The sequence below is a fragment of the Apostichopus japonicus genome, chromosome 4 (genome assembly GCF_037975245.1).
Source record: "Apostichopus japonicus isolate 1M-3 chromosome 4, ASM3797524v1, whole genome shotgun sequence".
Lineage (NCBI taxonomy): Eukaryota > Metazoa > Echinodermata > Holothuroidea > Aspidochirotida > Stichopodidae > Apostichopus > Apostichopus japonicus.
In genome coordinates this window covers 3,584,092-3,606,657 of record NC_092564.1, presented here as the reverse complement: position 1 = coordinate 3,606,657, position 22,566 = coordinate 3,584,092, and the positions used below count along the sequence as shown (strand labels likewise).

The window sequence follows — 22,566 nt, the reverse complement described above, 5'->3', positions numbered from 1 at the left end:
ATTGAAAATTAAGGTTGCCAAATATCAAATGTCCTAGTTTTTATTTCACAGAATATATATTGATATACTTATATTATCTGAGTGGCATCACAGTGTCTGTTTTACAGCATTAACAGCAAGACTGGACAGTATATAGCTAAATGTACAGTATATGAAAGAGAATGATCAGCGTTAGATGCTAGTGAAATATCAAGATGAGTCATATAGTCATACAGCTTATTGCAAATGGTAACCCTTGATCTGGATGTTAACTGATTTGGGCATAAATATTGGACCAAAATTATTCCAGCTTGATGAAGCTGAGAGCAGTCTTCTGAGGATTTATTTCTGTATCCGTAACACCGGTGTCCGTACTCTTTACAGCAAACTTGTATTGTGTGTACAAACCCATATGTACAAGTACATGAAGTTTGTATAGATCTATGAGTGCAAATACAAAACCCTGAGAAAGTGTCTTTGAGTATCATCAGTTAATTGAGTAACACAAGCTTGCTTTAAAAGACAGTATTCTGGTTGCTGTGTTTTCAATGGGTGTAGACTAGTCTAAGGGTGTATATTCCTTGTTCAAGACAAACTTTGCATTTTGTGTGACTATGCAGTCTGCTAAACTGTATTTTGGCCAGGAAGGGTATGTTGTCTAGGGTGTGACCAGGTAGGGTGAGTTGTCTTAGGCATGACTGGGTAGGGTGTCTTGTTCAGGGTGTAACTGGGTAAGGTGTGTTGTCTATGGTGTGACCACTCACCAGGAAGGGTGAGTTGTCTAGGGAGTTAACATGAAGGGTGTGTTGTCTAAGGCGTGGCCAGGTCGCGAATTTTTTTTTCCCAAACAGGTTTGCAATTACGGAGTTTTCAGCCAGTCAGATTGCTTGTGACGTCAGCATAAATAATAGCCATCGCTTGGAAGTTCGAAGACATACTGAGTTACACACTGACACTTGATTGAGTCTAGTTAAGGGGTTTCCCTTCAAACGCCCAAACTTTACTTTTAATGCTTGGATTACATGTTGACCTCACTTATGATACATACACTACATTCTATTTGGGTCGGGCGAGTTTTCTTGGTCGTGACTAGGTTGGGTGTCTTGTTCAGGGTGTGACTAGGTAAGGTGTGTTGTCTATGGCGTGACCAGGAAGGGTGAGTTGTCTAGGGAGTTAACAGGAAGGGTGTGTTGTCTAAGGCGTGGCCAGGTCGGGTGAGTTGTCTTGGGCGTGACTGGGTAGGGTGTCTTGTTCAGGGTGTGGCTAGGAATGGTGTCTTGTCCAGGGTGTGACTATTTAGGGTAGGTTGCACTCTGAATTATCACCAAGGTGGTTCCTTTTGAAAGAGTTATAGACTTCTCAATTGCATGATACAATTTCCTATTCACTTTCATCATCAGCTGAATGAAGCTTTAGAAGCCTCAAGGTCAGAGGTCGCCAAGTTGCACGCTGAAAGAGATCATTACGAGGAGACTATGAAGAAGGCATTCATGCGTGGTGTTTGCGCCCTCAACATGGAAGCCATGACAATGTTTCATGACGGTGAAGGTATTGCATTATAAACATAGGTTTATATTTATATTTTGAAAGTCACCGGCCAACAGAGAAGTCAAAGTTGGAGTGTTATTCATTCAATTTCCATCCAGCTAACCATTTACTTGTGTAATCGTCCGGCAAATGGAAATTCCGAGAGAAAGACCTAAAACCAGCACAGTAGGAGGAGATGCTGGTTCAAATTAGCCCATTTTTTTTTTTTTTTACGTCTTTGTAAAACTGTTGCAACAACATCTTTAAGTTATGTGCCTAATTCATAAATAAAGTTGTTACTGCACATTACATCAAAAAAATCTTGCCTGTGTCAAGGGGTTCTGATATTTGACTTACCTTTCATGGGGTAATTTTTACCTTCTCACTAACATTTTAAATGTAGCTATAGCACAAGCAATCAAGTCAAATCAATTAAGTGCTTTTGTCTTTGTAGATAATCCTGAGCAGGACAGAAGACCTCCTCCATCTCCTAGGGGTGACACAAATGTGCCACATTCATCTGCTGGTATGACCTACCAGGGTCCTTCTGGTTCCCATATGTCATCAAGTGTTCCTCACAGAGACTTACAAGATGAGTATCATTCCTCAGAGAGAATTGTAACTAGCCAAAGTGCATTGACCCCAGGTACTGTCACCCAGACTCATACTGGAAGCCAGGCTGGCATCAGACAGGTAAACAAAGATACTTCAAAAATGTATTTATTTATCTTATGAGTTTAGAATTAAGAATCTCAAGAATTCCTCAGCCAGTTTGAATATGTCAGTTAGAAAAGAGGTAATTGTTTTTTCATAATTTCATAATTTAAATATCAGCATTGACCAAGGTAAGAACTTCATTCAGTTCATATCAAATGCCTGTTTTTTGTATGTTGTTGTATGTTTTTGGAAATTCTGCTGAACTGTTTAGAAATCATCAAGCTGTTTGAGTTTTGCCAGTAATATTGAAAGGTACTATATCATAGTGAAGAAGAGAATGAAACAAAAGAAGGCTTATCAATGATGGCTTCTATTTCAGTCTCTTAGGTAACAGAATCTTGATGCTTTAGCAGTCTTTTGTTTAGAATGGATTCTGGAACTTTGTCATGTTTGCTTTTAGGGAGCATTGTGGTCTTGTGATCTAAGGTCTGCAGGTTTGATTCCTGGCCAGATCATTACGTTGTGTCCATGTGCAAGGGACTTTATCTCCACTGCCTCTCTCCACCCAGGTGTATAAATGGGGACCTGTGAGATAAACTGTCAGTTAGGTGGTGTTTAGCTGCTGCCATGTGGAGGGATTGTCTCTATGTTTGACCTGTTATCATTGACGTACCATGTTAATATTGTTATACGCTTTGAGCACCATTATTCGTGGGTTTGTCTGCACTTTATAAATCCTCAATATTATCATTATTTTTGGGTGTAAATACCTTTTTGATAGTCAACGCACTGATTCTGTATGAACTTAATACGTAGCAGCGTTTCTATCTATTCCACACAGTCAAAGTCAGCTGTCAGTAGCCAGCGGTCTGGTCCAACACCGCGGTCTGGTCCAACACTGCGGTCTGGTCCAACACTTAAGACCAGAGTTACGGCCAGCCAAGGTTCGTCCAGAGGTTTGGCACCACCTATGAGCTCAGTTGTTGTAGAACGACACCACCCAGTCACGAAGGTGAGACTTGGCTTGAGATCATTCTGTACAATCTCAACTTGTATTGTTCTGCCAATGTCTAATCTGTCATTTTTAGACATATGATATTAAAATAACATAATTCAACTAAGGGTGACTAGAATTTGAACATGCCGTGGATCCACTTATTGTAGTTTACCATGTTGATATTTTGATTGCAGTTCTGCTCAAGCCGGGAAATCGGCTTAAATTAGATCTACAGAAACATTGAAAGTGAACTTAAATTTACATTTTGCATTGGGAAGTGAATTGTGTTGTTTTTAGATACTGTATCTTTCCTATAATGGTCAAGTACCATCAGACTGAAGACGCAAGGAGTTCAACTTAAGATGGTAACAATTGTTTGTGGTGTTAGTCGAGTTTTCTCCGAGAAACCAATTTTTGTGACTTTAATTCATGTGTTGGTATCATGTGAACAATGGAACTGTTCTTGAGCAGAGTTATTCACCTTTGACTTCATTTGTATCAGATATGATTTCTTCCATACTACATATACTTAATTGCTTAGTTTAATGTGTTTAATTGAAATCAATCACAGAAAGATTCAAAGCAGTAAGGTAGCTAGCTGTCCTTGAGCATATCAAATCTGAACACCTACCCACAGTACGGTTAACAAATAGGTTAACAAAGGAATAGACCATAGCTGTTGAAAACAGTCTACTGTCTACTTCGTACAAGATCTGTTGGAGCTTCGTGAGAAACAAAATCAACGGCTTTGAAGAGTTTCTTGAATAGCCATGGATTCAACTAATTTTTTGGTAACCATGACGATGACATCATCCACTTGTTGGCTTTACCTTTTATCCTTTCAACTTCATTATCTTCCAACAAATTATTCATTACTTGGTGTCTCTTCATTGATTGGTGTCTCATGTTTTATCTTCAACTGCAGTAAGCTACTGTATCAAACCAGCATTTATTAATAGATTTGGAAGATATACTTGAAGTGAGTAACAACAGGTGCAGGGGCTCAGTTGGAAAGACGGTAGAAATAGACAAGTTGAATAGAGTTGTACCGTCTATGATGAATTTCTACCAGTGCTCTGTATCACTTTAACGTAAAAAAATCTTTGGGGACCCATCTGAAATTTGTCACCAATCTGTGTGTAATTTCAATTAGTTAATATATTGCCATTTTTGTTGTAATCTGAACTAAGGTTGTAATATTCTGTCATTTCTACATTTGCATACAGCAAACAGTCGGCCATGCTACTGCATCAAAATATCCCACAAATCAACGTCCAAGTCAGGGTCAACAACAAGGCATTCATATCAGACCAGGGGTGATGGGACAGACTGGACCAGACACAAGAGGGGCCAAAGGGTCCAGTAGAAATCCCACAACTGTTACTGGACTGCAGACTGTGAAAGTAGTCCACTAAATTAGTTACTGAAGTTCTAACAGATGGGGATGCATCTTTATGATTTCAGCTCGCATTGATATCAATGGAAAGGCCTGTGTTAAGTCATCGTAAATGAGGACTGATTCTTGGTGGTAGTCCCAAAACTTCAAAAGTCTATACTGAACATTCTATAAAGCATGCTTTCACATTTAAAACCCTTCATAATAGGTGGTTTGGCTACGGCACCTGAATGAGTAGAAAACCCACTAAGGAAAATTGCAGAGGAGAATAAAGTCATCTACTTATGATATCATCATAGATGATCTCTCCAACAATTATATCTACTTTTTCAGTTAAAATTATCCATATCTTTTGGGTGGAAGTACTTTAAGCATTATGAATACTTTACTAAAGACATTAAAAGCTTCTCATAATAGGTATTAATGTAAAGCTTGGCAGCCAGTTTAAGATGGTTCTGAATTACAATGTGCACTGGCTGTGGTTGATTGTCAATTATAAAGCTCGAAGACATTACTGATTGCCCGAACATGGATGACACATTTTAGTATCCCATAACAGAGTATAATACACAAGGGCAAATTAAGTGTCAGTTTGTATTTTATTTTTCAGAGCTTATCCGTTTGTTCAGGGTAAAGCAATCATCGTTCAATAACAAGCATTTGATTGAAGAGTTTCTATTTATATGAGCTGTACCTCAGTTAATATTTAACATGGTAGTAAGTTTTCAAAAATGCCATTTATGTAGCAAAATGTTGGAATATTTTGTAAGCAATTTTTTTTTTTTTATTCCATTGGCAATTACTAGTTATTTATTATTTTTCTTTGAGAATCTCATAATTTTATCCTTCTGCATTATGTGGTCCTGTCCCTGTAATATTTTGTTAGTTAGGACATTCTTTACTCCTGTCAAGATCTCAAAGGCTGTTATTTACTCCCTTGGTATTTATTCCTTTCATTTTCTCAGTTAGACCCCTAACAGTACCACCTTGAAACCTTCTCATTTTATGTCTGTCTAATGTGAATGAAAGTTTTGAAAATAAAAGAAATCTTCCACAACCATCATATGCATTTCTCTTACTTGTCCACTGGTCCTGATTGTTAAAACAAAATTCTTGGGGAGTTTCAAGTCCTTTGTCAAAGTTGTGTTCTTCCTTATAAAGCAGGGGTGGGCAACCTTTTGAATGAATGGGCCAGATATAAGGAGTGAAAAATTGACTGGGACGCACCTAACCAACGACCTGCTGTTGATTTCAAACCTTTGATTCCGAGGACTTTCAAGGAATAGGTGTGTGTACTCAATCTGTATTCACAAAAACATGTCAATACAGTACAGTTGATAATTAATGGGGATAATAGGCCTCCCTGACAGCATCATTAGTGCCGATAAATTCTAAGCAGCTACAGGTAGCTCGTTTTTTGTGATGATGTAAAATATATTGATTTTTTTCTTGAGACATCTCACAGGCTGCAAAACAATCACTGGCCGGCCGCATGTGGCCCGCGGGCCGTAGGTTGCCCACCCCAGTTATAAAGTATCATAAATCATTTACTTATACATGCATATCACAAGCAAGAACATACACACACAAAGTAAAATATAAACATAACTTTTTTGCTTGAAAACTTTATTTATTGCAATCTGAAGAAATTTTGAAAACAAAACCACAAGTTGCATTCTTGCTCAGCTTCATACTCAGTACAGCTTCTCTTTAAAGTTGTATTTTCAGTTAGGTCTGTAACTTTATGTCTTTCTGATCAAGACATGCCATGTTTACACACATGAATATTTTAGTTTTACATCTTACTAAAAGGTTATATATGGCTTACAGACATTTGGTTGATCCTAATTATGGAGTATACAGGAAAAGTAATTTCTTATTTCTTTTCCAAATCGTTTCATGACTTCCATCCATCCTGGTGTAAATTTTATTGAACAAATGTAGGTGAGTTTTCGGACAGCTGACTTCTTTTTCAACCGTCGGAATGGTATCTCATAGTATCAACATCAACAAAAAATGCACCTTGAAGAAATATCAACCCTAGGAGTTACTTTCACCATTCTTAGAGGAAAACAGGAAACTACTCCAAATGTCCTTGGATTGAAGCAAGCTTAAAACAAAGGAACCATACCCTTTTCATCCAACACACTTCACAAGTATCCTACATATTGTTCACATCAGGCCCATAACAAGTATTATCCTACCCACTAGAGCAGAGATATACATAAACCACATGTGATATCTGTGAGGCATGATATGATGGGCATTCCCATATTAGAGGCAGGCATACCTACAAACCATGGCTCACAAAACCTTTCCATTTATTGACAAGATAAAATTGACTACTGTACCTACTTTTTAAGAAGTGTTTATTTCATTTGGCTGTAGTGTGAAATGGTGCCTTTATAACAGAAACTGGGAAACATAAACCCATGAACTTTCTCCTTTGTAAAATATGGATTTTGTGCAGTACTGTTAGGTATTTATCCCTTTTTCATTACTAACTACAATCCCCCGTCTGTTAGTGATACAGGATTGAGACATGCAGGACATGAAACATATTTGATACACTTCTACAAACCTGTACCTTCTTAAATCTCATTTTTATTTTCTTCCATGCATCCCATCAATATTACTTTGCTCTACAGATATATATCGCATAGTAGCTGTCTCAGTGCATATGCATGTTATTCAAGGTTTACAACTAAAAAGGTCCGGTGAGGATTGAAAGAAGGAATACATAGTAAATGATATCGAACTATTGATAAGTGTAAATGATATGAAAATTATAACATCAAGGCATCGTTGGCATAGCGATTTCATTTTATAATTTTGACAGGTAAATCTTCCCGGATAAAACTTTTAACAACTTTGAATTGCACTGTGCAACAATGCAGCATAAGCTAGACACCCAGACCTACTAAAACATAGCTGGCTGAATTTCAGTTTTACTAAAATTATACCTCCATGGGTAGCCTGGCTTAGTGCTTTACAATAATGGTTCATATTCGATTTGTTCTCAGTTCTAGATGTGCACATGAATGTAAATATATTCTAGCTCAATAGCAACAGTTGCATGCTAATGTTTAGCCTTCTGCATGTGTCTGTATCCTGTAGTAATTATCTCAGGTGCTGAGTATGTAACCTTGCATCAATTTTATACTGAAACGGAAACTGGTATTGGTGTGACCAGTGGAAGACAATTTCACTCTGAACTGATAAAAGGAATGTAAAGTATTCCGTGTGTTATTACACATTCACTCATTGTCCAATCCCAATTTAACTATATAGTACTGAATTCCAACAAATTCAAGAAATTGTTCTGTGTTGGCCAAATTGATGTCACTAAGATATAATTGTAACCTATGAAATGAGGTAAATTACCACTTGATAAAAAGAGCAATGAAAAATGATATCGCAATGTTGTGTAACTATTTAATTCTGCCTTTTAAATATCATTTATGCATAAATTGCATCACCACCATAATTCTCTTAAATTTGATAACGCAATGGAATTTTTTGCTAGAATGAGTCAAAATGTTTGTATCACTATAGTTAACCAAAGGACCGACACTATGAAACCACCACTAATCAAAATGCAATAAATTGACCCCAAACCTATTTTCAGTAATATAATAAGATAAATTTATTTTCAGTTGGCATAGGAAGAAAACTGCAAATTAACTGTGAATCATTTCAAACAAGTAAAACAACTTCTCACATCATATGTCACACTGAAAAGAACACAGGATTGCACAAGTGACTACAACCTATTTGAACCATACCCATCAGAAAAAGGGTATGGTTCAAACTAAAACAATGTCAAAATAAATCATATCAAGTCAAAAATAATAAATCAGAAGAATAAAATAGGATGCATCCGTGGTAACAAAATCAAATCTACCTAAATACAAAATTTCTCACTATAGTTTTGACTGATTTTCTGTTGATTTTGAATAAACAATATAAAGCAATGTAATAGACAAAATTTAAAAAGGAAAATTAATTATAGCTAAGCTATTCTGTGCACAAAAACAAATTTACCTTTACATAGTTTCTTTTCTAATTATTTTTAATACTATATCAAACTAAATTTGTACTGATAAATTTTTATAAAGCAAAGTTGATTGAGAGGTTCCTGCAACAAAAGGAAGACATAAGCACCCAAAACAGCTAAAGTACAGTACAGTCACCTTTAAAAGGGTATCAAACAAACAAGCTACATAGGAGTAAATATCAATGGCCATTGCATAATGTGGATAATCATTTTAATTTTAAAGTGTATTATACTGAAAGATACTTCAGTCAAATTTCTCAGATGCTTTGATCAATTACTTTATCTCACCAATAGATAACCCTGTCTTGAAGCCCCATATGATTTGGTTTATGATAAGATCCTTTCGTCATCCTTGAACACTAAACAATTTCAAGCTGTACCACACTTGACCTCTTTAAGAAACAACCCACTAAAACATGAGTAACTGTCAGAACAAAACACAACTGCTGAAAAGCTAAATTTACTTCAAAAAAATCCAACTTCTCTACTCAGAGGACTATAAATTTTGATTGAGGAAAACAATGGGTGATAAAGTTTGCAGACTCTTCTTCTCATCTAGTAAGGCAGGCTTCTTGACTGTATCTGACTGGCATGCTTAGCAATGATTGATACCATATGTAGGTTAGGAATATTAAAGGGATATATAAAACATAGAAAACAACTGGTAAGGGTGGTACCGTAACAACCACTAAATAACTGATGGTTGAAGTGTATAAGATCTGTGACATACACACCAAGCCTGTATGGGCATTAGAGAGTGCAGGTGATTTAACATGAAAGTAGAATGGGGAATCAATCAGTTTTTTGGATATGACAAGTAACAATTTGACATCCAAAAGGTGACTTTTAACAAAGTAAAGAGCTGATGGTTCAAATGTATATGACCAGTGAAACCCACTGGTCACACAGCTAGCCTGTGTGGATACTAGGAATATAAGTGATTTACATACAAGTTGAATTTGGATTCAATCAAGTTTGGATATATATGACAAATAACATATTGACAGCTAAAAGGGGGGAAAAAATGATTCGTTGATTGCAGTAGCTGCCAATGACTTTGACACCTACAATGCACTCACTAAACTGTGTGTAATGCAGGAGTATTTAAACATCTATGACGTAAAATGGGTTTGAACTAATTTATACTCCCTATGATAGAAATTGGTGGAGTGGGGACTGGGGAGGGGGAAAATATCTATAAGCTCCTTTGTGCATTTTGTAGCTTTTGTGCATGTGGACTTCATATTCAACCTGACAATTCTTTAAAAATGAACTCAGATCGTACAAAAGAAAATATATGTTAGAGTGCAAAGGAAGAACTAAACCAAGACGTAGACTAGGAAGTCGTTGTATTTACAAAGCTTTGAGACTTGGAACCACTGTTGTCGTATGGTGAATTTTGACATCCACCAAAATACCTGCAGGGTTGTTGAGACCACAAATGTGGACCTACTGTACCTGCAACTAATGAGATTCATTTGTTTCTGAAGCTAAACATGTTGACAATATAAAACATCAAAATGATGTCTGCAAATAATCTAGAAAATGCGACCTTACCACCAATTTTTGCAAGTGACTTTATCCTTTTATGACAGTTTTACCATTGAAATTCCAGAAATCGGTTGGCTCTGGAATACGCAGAGAGACAACACAAATACTTGCAGCCATACAAGATGGATACCTTCAGTAAAGAGAGCTGAACTAAGTTATGAGTCAAGAGTACTTTGAGGCTTCATCTTTGTGTCAGCAGTTGGTTTTCTCGCTGAGCTTACTGTGGTGTCCCTTCCATACCCTCTCTTGACTAGCTCTGCAGCGACATTAACATCCTGAAATGATACGAAACAAGAATTACAGACACCATGATGGATTGAAGACTGAAGTCACTATAAAGATTGAATGTCACGAAAGCCGGTCTACATGGAAGACTTGATGCTGAGTAAAGTTTAACAGAGCTGAGTTTTAAAAGAGTTATCAAGGTTTTAAAGATACACTTGTACTTGGAGTCATATCATCTGAATGAAAAATTTGGTCATCCAAAAAATAAGGGCTAGGCTCTTTAGCAAAATAAATACCAAAGCAGAAACTCCATGCAAATCACCATTTGGGCAGAACTATAATTAGGTTGATCAGTCATTCTTCATCGTTAAGTAACATTGACTGAATCTTAGCATACAGCTTTGTGTTCAAGGAGAATTGAATTCAAGGCCAATTATAACTCACCTCTTCTGAGGAGGTGTCGACTAGGTCGATGCAGGGATGAATCTAAGCATACAGCTTTGTGTTCAAAGAGAATTGAATTCAAGGCCAATTATCACTCACCTCTTCTGAGGAGGTGTCCACTAGGTCGATGCAGGGTTGAATCTTAGCATACAGCTTTGTGTTCAAGGAGAATTGAATTCAAGGCCAATTATCACTCACCTCTTCTGAGGAGGTGTCCACTAGGTCGATGCAGGGTTGAATCTTAGCATACAGCTTTGTGTTCAAGGAGAATTGAATTCAAGGCCAATTATCACTCACCTCTTCTGAGGAGGTGTCCACTAGGTCGATGCAGGGATGAATCTTAGCATACAGCTTTGTGTTCAAGGAGAATTAAATTCAAGGCCAATTATCACTCACCTCTTCTGAGAAGGTGTAGACTAGGTCGATGCAGGGATGAATCTTAGCATGCAGCTTTGTGTTCAAGGAGAATTGAATTCAAGGCCAATTAGCACTCACCTCCTCTGAGGAGGTGTCCACTAGGTCGATGCAGGGATGAATCTTAGCATACAGCTTTGTGTTCAAGGAGAATTGAATTCAAGGCCAATTATATCTCACCTCCTCTGAGGAGGTGTCCACTAGGTCGATGCAGGGATGAATCTTAGCATACAGCTTTGTGTTCAAAGAGAATTGAATTCAAGGCCAATTATAACTCACCTCCTCTGAGGAGGTGTCCACTAGGTCGATGCAGGGATGAATCTTAGCATACAGCTTTGTGTTCAAGGAGAATTGAATTCAAGGCCAATTATCACTCACATCCTCTGAGAAGGTGTAGACTAGGTCGATGCAGGGATGAATCTTAGCATACAGCTTTGTGTTCAAGGAGAATTGAATTCAAGGCCAATTATATCTCACCTCCTCTGAGGAGGTGTCCACTAGGTCGATGCAGGGATGAATCTTAGCATACAGCTTTGTGTTCAAGGAGAATTGAATTCAAGGCCAATTATCACTCACCTCCTCTGAGGAGGTGTCCACTAGGTCGATGCAGGGATGAATCTTAGCATACAGCTTTGTGTTCAAGGAGAATTGAATTCAAGGCCAATTATCACTCACCTCTTCTGAGGAGGTGTCCACTAGGTCGATGCAGGGATGAATCTTAGCATACAGCTTTGTGTTCAAGGAGAATTGAATTCAAGGCCAATTATCACTCACCTCCTCTGAGGAGGTGTCCACTAGGTCGATGCAGGGATGAATCTTAGCATACAGCTTTGTGTTCAAGGAGAATTGAATTCAAGGCCAATTATATCTCACCTCCTCTGAGGAGGTGTAGACTAGGTCGATGCAGGGTTGAATCTTAGCATACAGCTTTGTGTTCAAGGAGAATTGAATTCAAGGCCAATTATCACTCACCTCTTCTGAGGAGGTGTCGACTAGGTCGACGCAGGGTAGAGTCTTTGGTCCACTTCTCTCGTAACCCATCATTCTAGCCATTAATGGCTGCCACTGCGCACAGTATGTTAAGTTATCAAAGACATCTATAGCTTCTTCTGGCCACTTCTCATCTAAACTTAAAGGGACACTTGGTTAGTCATATATCATGAAATTGAAAGAAGCTGGTTGTGTTACCGTAGCAACATCCCACCAGATTCACTCAAATTACTTTACTAGTGCAATGGCCTACATGAACTCCAAGAAGCATTTATTCACACTCCAAAAGGTGAGAATCTCAGATTATTATTATCCAGTTGCAGTGTAACCTACAGATATATCAAATCTTTCTTTCCCCTCTTTTGTGAAAAACCCTCTTCATAAACTAAGGAGTGCCCCTTTATTGTTAAGGTTAATAGCCATTTCCAATGTTGTAAAATACTTAATGTGCTCATTCCCATCTCTTGGTACACTGCAAGAGCCTTCTTTTTTATAGATCCTTTATTGATTTATGTATTTCTACAGGAAGGTTTGATGTAAGTTTGTTGTTTTGCTCCTAAAATCAAACTCATACATCTCACTAAGAAAACCTAGGAAGATAGAATGCACTCCTAGAATTAAGAAGGTTTCTCAATTTTCTTAATTTATGCAACAATTCATGAAAGATTACTTTCACATGAAAACGAAATAAACAGTTAAGTGTGTAATAACATAACTACCTATTGGTACAAATTATGCCTATAAAGGTGAAATGCATACGTTGGGCATACACAGTGGGTTTCATCGTACTATAGAATAAAATGTAAACAATGGATTTAGTAAGAATGAAAGTCTTACCTAAAGACTCAATACCAGCTAAAGAACATTCGATGGCTTGAAAAGGAAGACTTAGAAAATCAGCCCTAGAAGGAATGGAAAACAACAAAATTTCACGTTAATTAAATTCAACATGTTACCTTATTTCTAACCATGGTATTCAACATATCACGTCATGTAGTAAACATTCTGTGAAGACACATTTGTATAGTTTCACAAGTGACTAGTTTTGATGAAAATTACAATGCAAATGTTAATCAGTCAGACACTGGTTGATAAGTATATAGCTGAACATTATAATTCTTTGAAAAAATATACAAAAATTATCTTTGATTACTATTTGTTTAGTTCTAGGAATGTGCAACCAAAACACCACAACCAGTGCCAGATTTATCCAGTGAATTTGCTTCAGCCAAAACCCAAGTGCCATTTATGACATTGTCGTCATTTATGACACTTGCACTACATTTACACATCAAAACACATTAGTTACCCAAAATACCAACATGACCAAAGTTTTGTTTTTACTTCAAACTTTTTACATTTCCCTGATAAATGCCAGATAAATGCAAAAATCCACCCACATTAATTATTCAATTGTCAAAAGAGGTAGTGACAAAGACAGCTATTTATCTTCTCCTAGTTTACCAATTTATAAAAACATTTAAAACTGGTTTTTGGAAAACAAACAGATTAAAGAATAACAGTGTGAGCTTCCTATATTGAATAATTTAATACCTCGTATACTGAAACTGGATTCATACGCAGCCTTTGCAGAAACACGATTATAAAGATCTTACCTGAGTTTGCATAGATTCTCCTTGGGGACCGCTCCGTAATCACCGTAGTCAACAAAGTACAAATCTACTTTGCCTTCTTCCAGGAAACCAACAATCTTTGCCCTATACCAAGAAGTGTCATGCTCAAACGGAGAAGCAACAATGTCCCCAGTGCAGAGGCTGTCTGCTGTATGAGACTGAAAAGAAGTTTAATAAAGGCAAGAAAGGTGATGCGGGATTTATGACAAATTTTTTAATCATTTTAATTAAATTTGAAAAAAAAATTAATGGCTACAACAAGATTCATATTAATATTTCAGAAGAAAGTGATGATACTGTTTATGATACAAATTTGATACTACCCCACAGACAAACTGTGTGACATCTTCCTACACACTCTGCCTATCTTTACCATCAATTGAACTTATGCACATTAGCCTTACCTCTTGATTTCTTGCTTGGTTATAAAACTCTGTCATTTCTTCCACCATGAGATCTAATTCTGAAGCTTTGGTCGATATGATCTGCATCCAGAAGTGATTGGGATGTTCCACTGCAGACACATAGATTGTAAAGAAGTCACCATGAGCTGGGAATCGTACCTGCTCTAGCTGAGCAACGGTCAGAGGGGCAGAAGAAGAGGCTGTGAAATACAAGAGATGTTAAACTTGAATAAGAATTGAAGAAGAACCACATATTAAATTAAAAGGATTGTCTGGTGGCCCAAAGAAGTTAGCTTAAAAAATAGTAAATAATTTTCTAAACATGTTGTCAAAGTATGAGAACGCTAATGTTGCGTTTGACAGAGAAACGATTTTTTAATCGTTATGGATAGACATTTCAAATATGATTTGAACAGTACAATACGTGACGTCAGCTCTGCCATAGCAGATTGCGTCATAACCCACCTCCGCACAGTACCTATACGGCAATCACAACAAAAACAGCGTTTGTATACAGATAAATTTCTTCCTTAATTTCCGGTGAAATTTCTTTAAAATTAGATATGTTTTCAAAAACTCCTTAAGCCGCCATGTACTTGATCGGTGGTTCCGTGGTCTTTGTGTAACACAAGGTAAATTTTAACAGCAGACTCATCGATGTTTAGGCTATACATCGCGCTATCCAGCTCCAACGCGAAAAATGTTCGCATGTAGGCTATACTCAAACGTTGACAATCGGACAGTTCTGCGAAGCCTAAGCTTCTCAGTGCTACATTCTGCTCTGACAACGATTCGATCAATTTCTTCAATAATTTCCGGTGAAATTTCTTATAAATTAGATATGATTTAAAAAACTCCTTAAGCCGCCATATATGTAGTAGATCGGTGGTTTCGTGGTCTTTGTGAAACACAAGATAAGAACAGCAGGCTCTTCGTTGTTTACACATCGCGCTATCCAGCTCCAGCGCGAAGAATGTTCGCGTGTATAGGCTAGACTCTAACGTTTACAATCGGACAGTTCTGCGATGACATTGATTCCGCCAAGATTCATCTTTCGGTTTAACGAATACTTTACAAGTTTCCTTTTACTGTTAATTTGATCCGTGAATTTTATTTCAGCGATTTCGAAGAACAGTTAATGAACTGTGGTTTGAGTGTGAGTGTACTATGTGTAACGCTATACAAGTACACCAACTGAGCATCGTAGTATATACGTTCGCGAGTATGTACGTTATATATATGAGGCAATCCAATGTGCTTACACGTGAGTTTATTTGCTGCGGAATTGGGAGTGCTAACTTCAAGTCGCCTGTTTTGCCTATCTGCAACCACTACGTCAATCACCATATTGAAGCGTTCGAACAAACGGTACTTTTGGTGAGAAACTGGTTAATTTGAAAACCAGATTTCTACAAGAAGAAAACGTCGAATTGGGACAATTTTTACATGGTTAGAAAGAGAAAAATAATAACTACAAAGACAATGTATCAAAATCTTCCACCAGACAATTCCTTTAAGTTAAAATGGCCAATTGCATCAGTGCAAACTGCATCTATGCTCCATCACATTAGTGCAGGGTTGTCCAACCTACGGCCCGCAGGCCACCTTCCAGCCCGCCGCAGGGTTGCGTCCGGCCCGCCAGAGATGCTCTACGGTGCGAAATTTTAGTGAGCAGATTTATTGATAACAATTTGAAGCTATATAATCAATCATTTGAACCTTCTGGGTCAAAAAAACTGCATACAGGTCAGTTTGTGTGACACTCTCTCAGCGGAGGGGGGGGGCAGCTGAACTTTATTCATCTGTTTTATCAGGAAGAAAAATAAATCAGTGCGCTCCGCGCGCAGTGCTCACATTTTGTTGCCTTGGGCTTCGGGCAAAAAATGGAAAAATCGAGCGTAGGGTTCATGCGGCCCACTCCCTCATCATAATCATTTCATGTGGCCCTCCTCTGCAAAATGTTGGACAACCCTGCATTAGTGTTATGACTGACAATAGTTGCTGCTTTCTTGTATGTCAAACAAAGATACTGGCCAGGCTTTCTTTACTGTCACAGGGTTGCTATGCTTGGTTTAGATTTCAGTCATGTCTTTTTGCTGGCCTTTTTTGTGACACATACTGTAGGTAAAGAACTTGTACAGCAGTTTTGTGTCACCATAATTTAGTTTATGACTTTATTTTAACTTCTACTACAGCAATTTCAATATTTAAACTGACACAGTATACAATAACATAAGTGTCTTCTGCATCACTAAACACAAGTCAATGATATAAGTACTTAGAAATATAGACTGAAATGTGTGACAATCCCATAAAAATTTACACTGGATAAAACATTGGCCTCAATTTTTACATATTTGTGATGACAGAAATATCCTCTGAAAATGCATTTGTGTACCTTTAGACTGATAGATTCATATGTAAAAGAAGTATGGATCACTTGTAGGAAAGTGAGGGCTAGGAGGCTATTATGCACAATACCATCTTATTGGGCTAGAAAGAGTAGAAGCACGCTTGTAGAGTCGAGTCAGGTCATATATTAGTGAGGTGTACCCTCTCCATTTCTAGTAATTTGTGGCTTTGGGTCCATTGTCAAGATTATTCAATTATTTTAAGACCTGACGTGCCAGTAAAAGATGTTTAAGTCAGACAACATACAAACCAGTTTGATGTGAAGTGCAACGTTCACTATTTGATACCTGGTAAATTATTCTCAGCCTAAAGTGCTTATAAGTCTCTACTTGTATCAAACACTGAATCAAGTGTTAAAAGAACAAAAAATGAAATAAAACAGTTTCACCCACCTGCCTTATCTGGATTTCTTTGTTTCCTATTAGCGGATGCGTTTGCTAACCTCTGCTTTTTCTCTTCTTCTAAAGCTATTTCTTCTTCAATCATTGCCTAAAACAAATTTAAAAAAAAAAAATCCATGGAGAATCAGAATGGTTTTGGGATGGGTCAGATGTGAAGATGTGATAAATAACTGATTGTTTTAAAAGTTGTTAGAAATGTTTCTTTTTGTTTTTTATATTTACAATCTCTGGCAAAAGACCGTAGTAACGCAGACTACGAGATGCCTCACCTTGGCAGTTGCAATCTCTTCAGGTGTGCCGCGGATTGTGCAAAGCCTGAAGTCTTTCTCCAGACTTTCCTCTTCTCTGGGGATTCGAATCTTGGCTCCTGAGGCTCTAATGATGCTTCTAACATTAGCTCCACCTTTCCCTAGAGATACAAGAGAGAAATAAACATCCAAAGTGCAGCAAAAATACAGAAAACTTGCATGTTGTACAGTACCACTGCATTGATCTTTGCAAGAGCATCAGCCTTAGAGAAGCAGGTGTATGAAAAGTGAAAACATTCACACAGGCTATGTAAATTAAGTAACATGGAGACTGGTCAGAACAATACAGTAAAAAGTACCACAACAGTGCATCATCTATACGCTGATTTCAAAGTAGCTATGGAAGCTAATTTGTGACTACCTATCTCTCAAGCCAGGTACCTGTCATAAACTTCCCAAACGCATTTTCTGGTTCACTAGCAAACAATCATAACAATATTAAACATACTTCAATGTTCAAACAAAGCTGTACAAAAATGTCACTGTGGCCAGTAACCAAAATTAACTTGTATGTAGATGCAACTGTTAAATTGTTGAAAACCTGGCGAAAAGAAGCCTGCTGATTGTAAACACCTGGAAATCATCAGCTCTACAAACCCACCTAGGGTAATCAATACAGCATTGGTGGTAGAGTTTAGAAATGTACTACTGTAGGCTTAGACGAACATGTTTGAGATGATACATCACAAAACTGGTTCTATTTGGCAATACATAATTATAAGGATATGACTGTTCTCTACATAGCTCAACCCTCATCTTCAGACCCTACCCACATCTCCCTTCAAATTCTGCTCTTCTTTCCTACCCATGAACATGTATATACTGTACCTGTTCCCCTGTAAAAAAACAGAAGGTACTGTAATTGATGCTGAATCTCACCCAGGATACGACCCACGGCTTGAACTGGTACCATGAATTCTACCGACAGTGGCACTGGAGACGATACTATTTTGTGCACCATCTGTTCAGCCTCTAAGGCACTGGAGGGCTTCCCTGTAATCACCAGCAATCTCGGTCCATCTTCATTCTTATCATGGTCCATGAATTTCAGCCTGGCACCAGTGGCTTCCCTAATCTGTGCATGAAGAAACAAATATTTTTACATTAACAGTACTTGATTTGCGGTCGCTGTGAACCCGGCACCAACCGGAAACAATAACCACATAAATTTGATGGCAGACCCCTGGGATTCAGTCCTGTACAGTAATACATAGAGAAGCATATTTATTTCTAAGGTCCTTCCACTTTACAAACAGATACTACTTGTAATTGGAATTCAATCAAATAAGTTTTAGGTTCAGTTAAAGTATTCCTTTACATTAATGTTTCTCACCTTATTAATGACACATCCCTCTCTACCAATGACTGCTCCAACTTTTTCTCGAGGCACTTTAATTTCAAGACTGGTTTGATGTTTGATGACCAGATTCTTCTCTGGTCGGTTAGAGTATTCAAACTCTTCAAGAATGAAAAGACAATTAAACGGAATGCAACTGAAAATGTATAAACAAATAACAAAGGAAGTGCTAAGGTAAAATTGCTTAAAAAGATTTGTTGCACATTTGTAAGTTATGCACCGTATCTATTATTGCTATGATAGTGCTGTATTCTCCATTGGGAGGGTTTCTTGGACAGGATGGTTTCTGTTACCGCAGAGCCTTGTTCACATGCAGCTGGTTTTAGTATTCATATTTTGGTAATGAACCAAAATTTACAACAAATTTAAAGGTTGGAATTGTGTGCAAAATTGGTAGTAAGATCACATTTTAATTTGAATGGTTTAGTCATTGTGTTGTTCTAAAAGCCTGTTCACACTACAACAATACCTTCTCCAAAAGCAAAATCAATGTGAAATCTTTATAAATAAGTTTGGAAGACTTCCTCCACTGCAAACTGCATTTTTTTGTACAAAGGCACATTTCGTCAATACAGTAGCAATAGCCTCACAGACTATTACTGAAGATAACAGTTTTAAGCCCAAAGAACTGACCATATTGTTTTACTTTATTAACATTGAATTTACAAACCTTCGTCTCTACTTTTGAAGAGCAGATACAGAAGAGCTACAGAGACAGGCACAGCTACTGCTATTGCAACCTTTTGGCTGGTGCTTAGATTCCGAAGCATAGTGCTCACAGGCTGACTTGAAGAATAGCAAACGTCCTTGATATCCTCATACAGTATGAAGCATCTGTATAGTAGATGTGAAGGAGACTCACTCGGTTACATCATCTCTTCCAGCTGTTAAAGACAATAATTCAAATCATCATACAAGCAAACTATTAAAGAATTTTGAAATTTCATATTAAATTAATAATATTGTAAATGTACACATACTTTATGTATGATTTACTCCTTGTGAAATATATTTACCTTACTAGCCAAACCAATACACATGCTTATCATAAGCAATATTTTGCATTAGTCAGTTGGGGCAATGACACTTTCCGGGACAGCTGAGAGATCATTGAACATTGCTGAAGACTCAATATTTAGTATGAAAGTTGCAATTAAAAAAAAAGTAAAATATTTAAGAATCTAATACCTAATTGTTCCCTTCTTAAGATATCAACAATGCAGACATGGACTCTAAAGTGCACAGATTCCTTCTGTTTCACTGACATCAAAGGACCGTTGTATTTCACTAACTACTTTACACCTTGAGTAATGTTGTAGCTTATATCTGACTTCCGCAGCATGAATCATGGTACCATCTATCATTGGTCACACACCATGAAAGGAAACAGTTTGGTTGACTGTATGTGTAACAGATAAAAACCCAGCTTAAAATACTACTGTTTCTCTCAACTCTGTAGTTTGACCAGATAGCAAATACTGTGTTGTTAATAACTTCCAAACTATTCCTTTGGGAAAGGAACATTTTAAAAGATTTTGGGCTCCACTTTGATTTCAACTGAAATGGCTTTTACCCCAATTCCTACATTATACAAGATCAATATTGCATAAATCCAGAATTGAAAGCAAACAGCATAATTCAATCTGTCATCTCTTAAGTATCAATAAAAGTGAAGATGGATAAATAAAACCTATTGACTGTAACCTTAACAATATCTTAGGTTTTGTGTATGTACTGTATACTCAGAAAGGTACTTAACGGTTGAACAATACAGTAGTCAAGTTGATAGGTTACAAAGTTGAGCTTCCTAATAAGCAATCATGTATGTATACAGGATGAGGCAATATGTCGTGACTCTCCCTCTTATTGTCTGTGAAATGATAAGAGCACTGTTGCGATATCACACCATCACCAAACAAGACCAACATGTCAGTGAAATGAAATGTAAGTTGTCGCTTACAGTGACAACATTTCCATATTACACTTTGTTTTAATTGCAGAACTGTTGAAAGAGACAAAAATCTGGGTTCTCAGATTAGTCATAAGGGTCATTCCATATCAAATCACCAGATTTTGGGGTATGTTGTAGTTCGACATTTTTGAAAAATTCCCAAATTTATTGCATGAGTGGACCACCATAAAATAAGCATATTCTGAAAATTTCAGTTGCATTGCTTTACAATTGGCCGATTTAAAATTCTTTGAAATTCCGCAATTTGTCGCCACCATGGCAATTTGGCATTTTCTTGACTTTTGAGGTCTCATTTCTCAGCAATTACACATTCTACTACCTTTCTATTACAGATGCCTATAGAGTCTAATCCATAGAACAGGAAAATAAAAAATTAGGCTACAAAAATATTGTCTTGTGGAGTTAGGTCAACTTAAAAGTGTCAAAATATTGAATTTTTGTACTTTTCACTAAAAAATGTGCTATTTTTAGTGATGAATTGCTCCTAAACCATTGCTTCAGGGTACTTGATTCTTTCAGAGGTTATTATGTCTAGTACAAACATTACAAAATAATGATTACAATGCTTTCCTAGAATATGTTTGCAAGTTGTGCAACTCTAAAGTTGCTATTTCATGCTGCGATTCAGCATGAGGTAGGGGTTTTGATGCCAATTTTTTACCAAAGTAACCATGTTAGAGGTGCCAGGGTTTATACTTTATTAATAAGTATAAAGTTCTTACACATTCACAAATTTCAGGGTTCTAGCTGTTATCAATATTAATTTATGAAGTTGTTAAGTTGCTCCGATGTACAAAAGAGGTCGTTTTTGACGGCCAATAACTCAAAACGCGTCAAATTAAAAAAAATTGATAATTTTTTCTGGAAGAGATATAGTACCACCCTGTTTGTACAAAAAATTTCAGGAGGGTGTTTTGCCTTATTTTGAAATGAAAAATCCTCAAAGTTTTTTGTATTAAATACAAAACATTACCGCGGAATGAAGGAGTTCAATAACTTATACGAACAACTGTATCATTCTCCATCAAAAAGTAGGCTGACGAAAGTTTCTTTGTGCAGTGTTTAAAAACTGATTAAACCAGTGGCATACACAAGATTTCAAAGTTGAGAGGATGGTGGTGGAGGATGGCTCCATTTTAATTCCAGAGAAATGTTTCAGTTTTGTTTTATTGTTTTCTCTCTTTAGAAAATCACCATTTTTCTTCCTTATCATTGTTCCTTTTCAAGAAAGAAGACTAGGCCTAGTACCATTTCTCTGTAGAGACAATTCACCATCGTTTCATTTTACATTTCATTGTAGTAAAATACATTGTTTAAAAGCTTGTGAACACCAAATTTAATGTTTTCCTCTCTCTCTAAATGTAAAGACAGTTGTGCCTTTTGGGCTTGCTATTGTCTTCATTGTTTTACTGACTTTCATGCACTTCCCCGGATTTAAAAATGTCACCGGATTTTATATACTGTCCTGGAACATCCCTTACGTTTTAAAAACGCCCTGAACAATTTAAATTTTAGCAGTTTGAGGTCCTTTTTGTAAAGACCTTATCTGTAATTGTTTACAAAGTTAATGTTCATACAATACAGTGTAACATCATGTTAGGCATATGCCTAGGTGCTAACCCTTTGATGTCGACATGGGGATCGCGGAGGGTGGGATTTATCAACATAGCATCCCCGGATTCCTTAAGAAATATACTCACGTTAATTTAACCGACAATGGGTTAAATAACTACCGCCGACGTATGACTAAGACCCAAGGTAACTCCGAGGCGTAGGCTACATTTAATTTACAACGTCTAGACTAGGCTAACTCAGTTGAGGTCACGACTTCGAGGTTAGAA

At 37.1% G+C, this 22,566-nt stretch overlaps 2 protein-coding genes across 5 annotated transcripts in view; one reads left to right on the top strand and one right to left on the bottom strand.

The window, feature by feature from the left end:
• The window catches only part of LOC139966168 (centrosomal protein POC5-like), a 16,078-nt gene extending 6,622 nt beyond the window's left edge, over window positions 1-9,456 (top strand). For all 4 annotated transcript variants that reach the window (XM_071968924.1, XM_071968921.1, XM_071968926.1 and 1 more), the window contains exons 8-11: window positions 1,380-1,527; window positions 1,961-2,199; window positions 3,005-3,175; window positions 4,387-9,456. In XM_071968924.1, the coding sequence (XP_071825025.1) occupies window positions 1,380-1,527; window positions 1,961-2,199; window positions 3,005-3,175; window positions 4,387-4,575 (747 nt within the window). In that variant the 3' untranslated portion in view covers window positions 4,576-9,456. The remainder of the gene's footprint in view (window positions 1-1,379; window positions 1,528-1,960; window positions 2,200-3,004; window positions 3,176-4,386) is intronic.
• On the bottom strand, window positions 8,003-22,566 carry LOC139966169 (tudor and KH domain-containing protein-like). The gene is made up of 11 exons (XM_071968927.1): window positions 22,426-22,566; window positions 19,424-19,637; window positions 18,730-18,854; window positions 18,276-18,471; window positions 17,358-17,497; window positions 17,080-17,176; window positions 14,276-14,475; window positions 13,854-14,029; window positions 13,075-13,139; window positions 12,220-12,371; window positions 8,003-10,439 (listed from the first exon to the last, which is right to left on the bottom strand). The coding sequence occupies exons 2-11, from the start codon at window positions 19,521-19,523 to the stop codon at window positions 10,320-10,322; spliced, it is 1,371 nt and encodes a 456-aa protein (XP_071825028.1). The 5' UTR covers window positions 19,524-19,637; window positions 22,426-22,566; the 3' UTR covers window positions 8,003-10,319.